Source organism: Pistacia vera, unplaced genomic scaffold (genome assembly GCF_008641045.1).
Source record: "Pistacia vera cultivar Batoury unplaced genomic scaffold, PisVer_v2 Contig512, whole genome shotgun sequence".
NCBI lineage: Eukaryota > Viridiplantae > Streptophyta > Magnoliopsida > Sapindales > Anacardiaceae > Pistacia > Pistacia vera.
The window spans coordinates 724,108-736,042 of NW_022196349.1; the positions used below are offsets into that span (position 1 = coordinate 724,108).

An 11,935-nucleotide genomic window follows, 5' to 3' on the forward strand; every position below is an offset into this window, starting at 1 on the left:
CATATAAGTCTTTCTTTTTTATCGTTGCACAAATTTACAAGAGATTGTGATCTGCAATCTAAGATTACAAGTGTTTGTGTTATAAGAAAATGTCAAGTCAGTCTCTTTCTAGTAGTTTGTCTTTGCTATTTTCTTTGTAAAATTTGTGTGTCTAACCTTTATTTTATGAGGGGGAGCTGCCTATTTATACCCGTTTTTCTCAAGGTAGCGATTACATTTTGTAAGTGGTTTGATGTCGTGAAGATCCTTCTTGTCTTCCCATTCGTTGAGAACTCCCACGTATATTCTTAAATTAAATGGGGTTTGAACAAGTGTATGAACCAAATTCACCCAAACACAAATCCTTGAGACGGTTTGGATCTTGATAGCTATATTCTTTTTACCTTTGGATACATGTCAAGTTTTGAAGGATAAAATAAAATGGTTTGTTGAATTCTGATTGGTGTTTGATTACATCAACATATGTCGACTTTTATTTTTAGGCAAAACAAACATTATTGTCAATATATAACATGTAAAAGCATAATATAATTAATTTGATTATTGAAATTCTTGCATGATTCCATCTACTTAGGAAGGATGCCCATTCGTAAAATAAATAAATGCCAAAGAAAGTCCAATACCCTAGAATTTAGAAAAATGGTGGTAAGTGTTAATTAATTATAGTAAAAAAAATATTTTAAAATTTTCTTGACTTAAAAAATGGATTTTGTTTATTTCTTTTTTTGAGTAATCGAAATGTTCAGGCCAACTTACACATACTCTAACTAATTCTCAAAATTCATTAAACACCCTATAAGCCCAAAAGATAAAAAAAACCACTATTATTACTATATGTGACCCCAAGATTTAAACTAAAAGAAAAAAACAAACCTCTCTAATTACCAGGCCACCCCCTTGAGGTTATTTTGTTTAATTCGAACACAAGAAAAAGAAAAAAAATTATTTTTTATTATTATTCAGGATAATATTCTCTCTCTCTCTCTCTCTCTCTCTCTCTCTCTCTCTCTCTCTCTCTATATATATCAAAATACTTTAAAAAGATAAGGACAAATAAATATATACCAGCATTTTGATTGTTTAGAAACAATGGAACGTGGTAGTGTGTAAGTTTGAAAATGAGGGGCCAATACATGTACTAGGGAGGCGCCTATGCTAAACAATATCATGTACTCGAAAGGCCCATAACCTCTCAAGTATCTGGCCAATGCTAGACTATATTACCCAACCGAAAAATCCACTTGCATGTTGGGCGATGCAAGCTCTTGGGCGATGCCTGGGCTGTTTTATCCGACACACGGAAGAAATCCACTTCGTCTTCTCCAATTCAGCAAGGGAAGGGAAGCCTACAAAATAAATAGTTAAAGAAGCAAAAAGTTGATAAAAAGAAAATTAAAAATGTCGTGCAGTACCCTTGCATGTTGACTTCGCATTAATTATTGTATCAATATTAAGGTTGCTTTCTCAGTTTCGTCTCTTTTATCAAAATGCAGAAACAGTGTGATAAGCTTAAACTATTGAATTGGGAGATAAGATTTATTTACATATGCATGACCCTATACTGATAATTAAGCTTACCCTAATTTGAGAGAAGTATCAGAGCTGTCATCCGCTGTAGGCGGGCCGCTGCTGCAGCTGCAAACATTAGTTGCAGATTCTGATGACCCAATACTGATAATCAAGCTTTTTCGCTTATACAAGTTGGCCACCTGTTCCAAATTTGAAAGATCCCTCGCCATTTTCAAATAAATAAAATTATTATAATAGTCCACCAAAATGAATTCTTATACCTTCGGTTTTAGTCGTCTATTCTCCTCCAATAGTTGTGCTCCCTGCAAATAATGCCAAGTTGAAAACTCAAGATAGAACTCTTGACTTATGATATCTTGATAATTAACAGCAAACTGGAGAGGTCTTCAACCGAAGAGCCTTGATATATGTATAGAGTATTACCCACCATTAAATGGAAATTAAAGAACTTAAGCTATAGCTCACGACTGTGTCCTTAAAATTATAATGCAAACTGAAAATTTGCATGTACATTTGAAAATTGCTAATATTATAAATAGAAAGATCTTTTGTGGAAAATTTTGATGCCAAAAAATTTAAGTCATTATATATATATAAAAAATAAAAACTCTCAAAAGTGAAAGTCCACATATTTTAGTTGATTCATGTATTATAGATAAACATTATTTTCATATCATCTATTTAAACATAATGTATTTCCATGAATATCTCCTCCCTGACTTTGAGATGATCTCAATTTAGGATATCCTTATGGAGAAACTTGTTTGTTATCCTTATAATACACTATTGCTTCTACCGCAAACAGTGACTGCTAGCTTTAAATTAGTAAGAAGATCATGAACAAAAGGCATAGATTTGTAGTTTAAATTTTCCAAAAGAAAAAAATCTAATTGATAGAATTAAATATTTGTCTTCTAACCTTTGTTTCAAGTGAAGAGATCTCGTTCATAATCCGTTCACTCTGATAGGGAAAATAAAACTCATATGAACACCTGCATGAATCATGGTAGATATATATACTTAGTTTGCAATAAAATTAAAAAAAATACATACCTTTGTTTCAAGAACACGCCCAAGTCCTGATTCAAGCATTTTTTCCAGTTGTTGTAATTCCTCTATATTCAATCCTTTGAGATCTTCTCCTCGAATGTGTCTATTATAAAAGGTAATAGTAATAATAAAGGAATTTTAGCTAACTTACCAAAGTAAAAATAACAATATAACTACATTAAAATATATACCGTAGTTCATGGCTCTTATCAGCAACTTCCTTATTCAATCTGATGTGGTTGCTATTTTCCAGCTATATAAGAATGGAATTTGCCAGTCAGTTCTGATATGTAAAGCTTGACAATTGCTGGGAAAAAGAAATTTATATATGTGATGCCAAGTTAGCCAATGCAATTGAATTGGAAATCTCTTCCATTGCAGTTAAAAATATGCTTAATTAAAAAGTTAAATTAGTGAACCCCAAGCCTTTTGGAAAATTCATCTAAGAAATTCTAATGGCATGCCTATGTCATTTTCCTTTAGTCATTTAGAACCTCTTAAAAACGTACATAGCAATCATAGTTATGTTATGATAATCTAACAAAACTGATCAAATAAATTACCTGCAGTTCAAGCGATGGCTGGTCAAGTTTTCCAATGTTATTAGAGTGCAGATTATACCTTGAAATCGTGTCCTTCATGCTTCACAACAAAATGTATATACTAAATATGTTAGACAGGTCCGAACTCATAGCAAAATTTGCCATGTATAGGATTAGTTAAAGCACTGTTTGAAACTATATGGCAAGCGGAGTTTCAATTAATTGCTAGAATAAAGATCCCATTAGCTGGGAAGGCATCAAACCCTGTTCATAATATATATGATCTAAATAAAATTATAATGATGTTTAATCAAACTGAACTATCTATTCACCAAATGACATTTTTGTTATCTGTCATTACATCCAATCATCCATCATCCACCCCATATATTTAAGCATTTGTAATTAGTTATAACGTAATACAACCATTCAACTGACATATTGACTGATAATTTAAGTGAAAATCAAGAAAACCTAGCCATTTGAAAATTTACAAGAGATGAAAAGTAATATCCAATTAATTTAAATAACAAAGTTCATTCACCTTAATTTAGCAACTTTATAACACAATGTTATGTTCTAGTGAATAAAAATCTGAACAAACTGTAAAATTATAGTCAAAAAGTGTCAATATGCCCCAGAGGTTCTGTTACTAACAAGTAACAAAGGACATAATATGATATAACCACCTTGCCTGCATAATATGATTCCCTTTCAACGATGACATGATGAAGAGAAGAGCTTCTGTTATTCAAATGTATTAACCGAAAGGCTATGAAGAGAGGTGAAGTCACATATGAAGGAGGATCCCAGTTTAGGAGAACACTTGGCTAAAGCAAATATATTATTCATATTTTTATCTACTACAGCTCACATCAAATGGCCAAGGCAACAACTTCTTATTTATAAACCAACTTAGAAATTTAACACATGCATTTCAATCAAGAGACTTAACCATGAAAACATAAAGACATGGTAATAGTTTATATGATAATTTATGTCATAGGGTTAATCACATTCAATGGAATTTAGAAATGCATATATTGATCCCCAAATTCATGGTAGAAATCAGAATTGATGTATTGCTACAGCAATCAACATATAGGTGCCGCATCCAATACGACTGGCACACAATTACCAAGTGGATGATGCAGCAAGGATTATAAAGGAAAACCATGAAGTTTATTGTTCAGCATAATAATAGAAAGAATTAAGAATTGGTATATAATGGAAATAGAGTTCTCAGGAGGATATATAATTTTGTATACTGGATATTACAAAGCCTATTGAAATCGTTTTCTTCATTATTTAATCTAACAATAATTATGCTTCCAAAAAAGTAATAAGTTTAACCGTGCAGCTCTAAGAAATAAGATTAATATCAAATTAATTATAATCATACGCATGGTAACTGAATAAACAGCTCAAGCACGATCATGTTCACAACTATCACCTCAATAAACAGGTAACTGAATAAGAAAGAGGAAAAACAAGTGATATTGTGATGAAACATAATACCACAGAGGTACCAAGTTATCTATACAACCAACCAATGCTTTTATACCACCTATGAAAAGTTTTCTCTCATCAATCTTTATCATAAAATGTGATGGAATTATTAATTTTAAAAACTTTTTAACAACGGTGTATTGGTTAGTAATATAGATGACACGGTACCTCTATGGTATCATAGCTGTTCTTAATCATGTTAATACCTTTTACAATTAAGTGTCAATATACGATGATTTTTCCTTACAAATAGACCTTTCCCATTGAATCCGGTTTTGAGGCCATGGAGCCCTATTCTTCAAAAGTAATATCAGAATTTACTCCAAACTCAAATCTACCATAAGTCCACAACATTTTACCCTCACAAGGCCGCATGCAATGAAAGTTCTCAAAAGCTTGTTTATCCTTATAATCAAACTATCAAATTTTGGCTTAAATTGAAGAAAGTTAAATTCAGCTTATTAAGAATCGAGCACATTCATGCATATAAGACTCATTGATGACTAATGTAAGGTCAGTATAAATTTTGAACAACTTTTACATGGTTACAATCAATCTTCAATATATATAATTATTAGAACTTGACTCAAGTTTGCACTTAAGAAGAATATATATATACACACATACACAACTTATGAGATCAACTGATAAACTCAAGTTCAAGCTTAGAAAACTTACAAATATTATATACAAGTCCAGGCTCAATGACCTAAAACTGAACCAAACATTTTCAAACCCTTGTACAAAAAAATCTCATTAGAAGGTCAATTAGCTAGACTCTTTCACCTTAAATGAACTAGCATCGAGCTTAATTTAGAACGTCAACCAGAGTCTTTCACCTTAAACCAACATCCAGCTTGATTTGAGCTTGGTTAATTCCTTTATTAGCCACATTCAAGTAAAAAGTAAAATTAATATTGGCCGGCTCGGTTTTGCTGACCAAGTTAATCATGTTTATTAGAATGATAACACTCATTATTCAAATCAGCTAGCCTTTGAAACCAAGAAAGTTAAATGGCTAGCTGCTATTATGGAAACCCAAAAATACAGGAGGACATTTCATGCGGAACCTTGAATGATAAGGATGATACCAACATTCTCAAAAACTCAATAGGCTTTAAATATAAAAATTTATGGTCTTATGACACATTCATGAACATTAATTATAAGTTTGAATATTAATGCTTCTGAATGTGGCATAAGATGTTTAACCATCAATCATAACTTTGAATATCAACAAGTAAAAGTTCTTTGCCAATCTATCCAGATTTCCAGCTAGTCTCGCTGAATTATGAGAGCGTAATTTGTTATAATTAAGACAACATAATGTTCAAATATTAGAACCAAACTATATCAAAATTAAAGTAAAACTTTAATACACTGAATATATTGATATCTACTCCTCCCCTCTCCCTTCAGAGTAAAATCCTTCTTTCTTATCAAGATTGAAAATGCTAATTAAAATAAAACTTGTAACATCTACTTCAACCAGTATTAATTATTGTTCACTTTTTTCACTAAGTACTAGCAGATTTTTAAATCATGAAATGTTAACCTCAATTCCTATTTAGAAAATTAAAAATTAAAAATTAACAGCATTTTCATAATCATCAATATATAGGTCTGGAAAGTTGCTTTCAAACATACATAGATTACTTGTAATCTTGTATCCATTTCATACACAAACAAACACAATAAATAACTGCTCTAACAAACATGCTCCCAGAAATTATTTATAATTTTACTGATGAAATGATATAAGTATTAATATGTTCATATCATTAACATTATATTTAACTTCAAACCTTATTATAAAATAAACAATTAAGTATTTATTAATATGTTTGTGGTAAAATTATACATATACAATACTTACATTTAACCCTTAACCCATCCCCCATGCATCCTCACTCGATATTTATTACAATATTTATTTTCTTAACTACCATAACAGTATCATAGATTATATAGTTGTATTCAAATATAGAAACGTAATAAGGAATGTAATTAAGCCAGAACGCGACCTGAAAAATAAACTAAAATAATTACTTCTTATATTTAATTTAAGACATATAACATAATTGTTATAATGTATATTTATATTTCTCACCTTGACACCAATTAAATAATTAAATAGATGCGTACGTACATTCATCATATGGTTGAACTCGTTGAATATTTAAAGTAGTTTAGCTCAAATACAGAGATGAAGTTATAATATTGGTATTTATTTTGTTATTTTATGACAAAATAATAGGTCAATTAGGAATATGATGAAAATGTTTGAGACGTTGATTTTATGCGATCTGTATATATTTCAAGAAAAGTCACCCATAAGTCACAACGGGATCGAGACTCCGCCAAAGTCTGCGTACCCGCTGTAACAAGCAACCATAGAAATCAAAGTTTTAGGTCTGATGCCAGACTGCTGTTGACCAGAAAATCTAAAAATGCAATTCAATGGAGGAGATAACAAAGATCTTGGAAGTGGCCGTGAGGATTTTCACTCTTAATTATTATAAACTCTAAGAGTCCATAGAATTAATCAAGTCTGAGAGTGTGAACCGAAGTACGACGTTTTTTTGAAAGCGACCACGGAATTTCAGCAAAGAAATTGCATTTTTCCCTTCTGTAAAATTTTTTTTCTAGCTGCTTGAAAGATCGAACGAAATGGGAAAGAGTAAAAACTTGAAGGAGTCTCTCTCACGCGCGGACAAACACAAAGACAAAGACACGAAAACACATAAACGCAGACACGGGAAGACAAAGGACCGAAATAATAGGTAGAGTTGAAGAAGAAAAGTTATAGATTTATCGTACGGAATTTTAATATAGATAAAAAAAATGGAATTGGAAAATACCTGGAGGCGCTGCAGTACTCAAAGAGCTTGCCAGTAGCTGAGAAAATGATGAGAGCAACCTCCGCGTCACAGAGAACAGAAAGCTCTTCAGCTTTCTTAAAGAGACCTCGCCTCCTCTTAGAGAAGGTGACTTGCCTGGCCGTTACGCTATCAATCTTCTTGATCTTGATCTTCTCTCTCGCCATTCTTCACCCTCCAAAAATCATCAACCCATAACTTTCACATTTTCTAAGTATAAGAAAGTAAGAAACCATACATATAAAATGGAACTAGAAGGGGTAAAAATGAAGTGGATTTTCTTCCAATTTATGGGAGAATCCTAGTAGAAACCCTAGTTAAAGACCCGGTTCAGATCCAGGTTAAGAAACCCATAAAAAGTTAAAAAAAAGAAAAAAAAACCACCAATCATAACTCATGAACATGCAAACAAATAACAATTACAGAAGAATGACAGATTAAAGATTTTAGTGTGTGTGTGTGTGTGTGTGTGTGGGGGGGGGGAGAGGGGAAGGGGGTTTATTTCTTATTTACCTTCTCGGAGTGGTGTGCTAGGTCTGAACTGATCTCGGAGCTTACCAAAAGGTACTAATCGGAGAAAGTGATTTTAAAGAGAGAGAAAGACAGTTGTGTGTTCAAGGAAGGAAAGGTTCCCTTCCCTTTTATAGCCAAACAGCTCTTTTTTTTTTTTTTTTTACTTATTATCTTCATTTTATTTTTTATATTTATACTTAACTAAGTAATTAAGATATAGGTTAATAGAGAGATAGAATAGTACTGATTAAGACACAACTAATGAGCATGGATCAATGCGAAATTTTAATTAAAATTTTAGATAAGTGTTTTTTTTTTTCGTTTCTTTTATGTGGACAATCGCTTCCCGTACATACATTTCCATGCTGCCACTACTTAATAGGAATAATGACTTGGACCTCTTACTCTCAACCATTTAAAATCCTCGCTATTTTTAAGTTAACGACTTGTATTTTTCAAAATAATAGTTTAATAATACTTTCTTATATAAAAATTTTTAAAATATTATTTTATTATTTATATTTATATTATGACGATGAATAAAAAGTAAACTTAATCTAGATTATAGAGTTTTTTAAGAGGAAGGCCGATAAATCTTTTGATAGTAAAATATTAGATTTTAATGGTTGAGATTAATCAGAATTTAACTTAAAAGAGACGGTCATGCAAAATTGGCGATTGTTGGCGTCGATAGGAATAAGATTTGAAGAATTTTGGTGAGTGATGATCGAAAAAGAAAATAGTGATGATGTGGGGTCGAAATAATATCAGAATCGGAAACGGAATATAAATTTAAGTAATAAAATGATATTTTAAAAGTATGTAGATAAGAAAATATCATTAAACCATTATCCGGGTGCTAAAAAGTCGTTTACTCTTTATTTGTTGAGATAAATGGGGTCACCATTACATATTTTCTTGTATTTTGACTATTTTCTCGTTCATTTTCAGTTCCAATCAAATGTTTTGTTTATAATTATGAAATCAGATTAAAGCTATATTGAAGCTGGTAAATTCAATTAATTAATATATAATTATTCTATTATGACTTTATTTTATTGTGAATATGAAATGATAAATTGGATTTTAGGGTTTGTATAGTTAGAAATGAGAAGATACTGATTTTTAAAGTTTATTATTTAAATACTTAATATATAGCTCTAGATAGTAAACTACAAAAATAGCTGCATAACAAATGAACAAATTTTTTTATTTTTTATTTTTTATGTGAGGTTAGGGTGTTTAGGCCAGTTTAGGTGTACTTCAACTAATTTTTCGGGACCTTGAAACTATCTGTTAGATAAGAGTTATAGTGAGAGTGACGACTCCTATTAGCATCTGAGGAGGAATTCGAACTCAAGAACTCTTGAATAAGACACTTAAGAGTTCTTATCGAGCCGCTCAAGCATCCAGAGGTAGTTGATGAACAAATTTCATGTACTCGAAATTCATGTAATTTTTCTTTTTTATAATTTGTCTATTATTTTTCTACTTCAAAACGAAAAGTGAAATTAATTTAAAATTATATCATAAATTTGTCATGTGGATTACAAAATATATTAATATTATAAATTACATTGAGTGATGCACACACATTGATAAAGCGTACATGTATTTATATTATAAATTATCTACATCATCAATAAAAATATTATATTGTATGATATTTAATTTTAATTCCAGAATATTTGTGCTAAGTTTTTCTATCAATTAACTTTTAAGATGTTTAATTAAGACTGAAATGTAAGATGTTTAATTAATAACTGACTACTCGTTTAATATTCGATCATATGATTTATAACACATTACTAAATAAACTTGATAATTTGTTTATTTAAAAAAGCGTAAAAAGGGTAAAAATAAAATTTATTACTGGCATAAGGCATAAATTTAAGAATTGATGTGATAGAGATTGCACTAGACTAGAAATAGAATCGTCCATGGCTTTAATATAGTATAGTTTTTGTTAAAGGCTATTGTCACATCAGTCAGAAAATCAATACGTATCAATTTATGATGAATAGATGTATTATTCTTCCGCAAAATAGAAAGTTGCCTTATTTTTTTTTAGAGTAAACGGCATGTTGCCACCGGAGGTTCACCAAGATGTACCCCTCGTTTCAATTATTTTAAATTCTCACACTTAAAATAATTATGTTTCTTTTCTTTTAATAGTTATAGGCTAAAATAGTTATTTTATATATTTAATATTTTCATTTTCTACAAAAACATCTCTCACACCCGTCACCGTCACCATCACCATCACCATCACCACCACCACCACCCCCACCATCCAACCATCACCTTTCAATACCATCATGACCGAAACCCCCAAGTCATCACCATCACCACCCACCGCCATTCCACCCATCTACCACCATCGCAATCCCTAACAACCACCACCACCAAATCACTAAAAAATTCAGTCACAAACCACCACAAACTCAACATGCAACACAACCAAAATTAGCACACAACCACAAGCAAGAGGCTGACCTAGGTACGGGTGTCGATTGGCGAGCACGAGAGGCAACGTTGCGCACAAGTCATGCGCTGGTGAGATCTCGTGTAGATTATGTAATGGAGCCAAATCGGTATGACTAGAAGCAATAGCGACGCGCGATCTACGACACGAAGAAGCACGGCAGAGAGGGCGATTGAGGCAATGTTGAAATAGGGGTTGGTAAAGAAACTAGCTAAGTTGCTGAGATCGGACTAGGTGAGGATTTGATTGAGATGGAGAAATTTGATGAGAGTGATGAAAAATTGGAAAGAAACAAAGAGGCTAAATAAAAGAGGTATTTGGAAATGCATCCATTTGCCAATTGTGTGGCGAGATTTGCAGTGCAATTGGAAATGGGAGATGGGTTGAGGCAAAGAGAGAAAAGGGCATTCAAGCAAGAGATTTGGGTGGGAGTGAGGGAAGCATCAGTTTCTGATGCATAGGTAGCCACCATTGTTGCAGAAGTTTCTGACGCCCATGCCAGTCAAGAGATGAAAAAAACACTGTTTTAAAAACCAGACCGGACCGGACTGGCCAGTCCAACCGGTTGGACCGTGAACCGGTCACGTGTCCGGTTCAGTTCACTCTCAAAACCATTATATACATTGAACCGTTTTAAACCGGTTAAAAATCGGATAATATCAGTGAACCGCCGGTCCAATCGGACCGGCAGAAAAACCGGTCCACATATTAACAATCCCTAAATCCTAAACGAGACGCATTCTCACGCCCCTTTCTCGTCTTCTTCAATCTTCAGTTCTTCTCTTTCAATCTTTCTCCGTTTTTCTTAAGAAAATTTCTAAGCAAACACTCTGTTCTCTGCGAAAATTGTCACGGTTTTGTCTCTGTCTTCTATTCTCTCTGAAATCCCACCCAAATCGCATTTGAACTCACTGAAATCGATGACGTCTTCCTCCCTCGCCAGAAATCAACGACGACAGCTTCGTTCCTCGCTGGAAATCGATGGCGACAGCTTAATTCGTTGACGATAGCTCCATTCCTCAATCCAGGTATGCCATTCCTCGCTCCCTTTACATTTAAGTTAACACCCTTTACATTTTTCAATCTAAAGGCAAACCATAGCTAGAAGGTGTACAGCTATCGAGTTTTTTAGTCTGAAATTGTTAGGGTTCTTGTGTGTTGAATGAGCAATTGATTTGGGGCTTTTTGCTGGGGTCTTTCTCGTTGTAATTTGGGCAGATTTGTGAGAGGGTTGCATTTCCTTCTTGAGGCTAGTATAGGTCTCTGATTTCTTGCAGGTTATAGAGAGTTATTGAGTGATTAGGCTTGGGTTAAAGCATTGCTCTGTTTCGGCAGATTGAGTGTGTAATTCTTGGTGTTTGATTTCTTTGAATCTTGTTTGTGTTGGATTGATTTATGTGTTGGATTGACAGGTTAATTAAAATTAA

General features: G+C 32.5%; 1 protein-coding gene across 1 annotated transcript; it reads right to left on the bottom strand.

Annotated features, from left to right (window-relative positions):
- Nucleotides 1-1,266: 1,266 nt before the first annotated feature.
- On the bottom strand, nucleotides 1,267-7,677 carry LOC116106321 (MADS-box protein SVP-like). The gene is made up of 8 exons (XM_031392681.1): nucleotides 7,493-7,677; nucleotides 3,144-3,222; nucleotides 2,772-2,833; nucleotides 2,584-2,683; nucleotides 2,450-2,491; nucleotides 1,791-1,832; nucleotides 1,579-1,709; nucleotides 1,267-1,346 (listed from the first exon to the last, which is right to left on the bottom strand). Exons 1-8 carry the CDS (start codon nucleotides 7,675-7,677, stop codon nucleotides 1,328-1,330), a joined length of 660 nt encoding a protein of 219 aa, XP_031248541.1. The 3' UTR covers nucleotides 1,267-1,327.
- Nucleotides 7,678-11,935: the final 4,258 nt, after the last annotated feature.

Bases quoted from the DNA above. Each gene is read 5' to 3' on its own strand.
- LOC116106321 (XM_031392681.1), bottom strand. From the start codon at position 7,677: ATGGCGAGAGAGAAGATCAAGATCAAGAAGATTGATAGCGTAACGGCC. The intron at 2,834-3,143 runs GTAATTTATTTG...ATTCTTATATAG, and splicing joins AGCCATCGCTTGAACTGCAG to CTGGAAAATAGCAACCACAT. The intron at 2,684-2,771 runs GTATATATTTTA...CTTTTATAATAG, and splicing joins GATAAGAGCCATGAACTACG to ACACATTCGAGGAGAAGATC.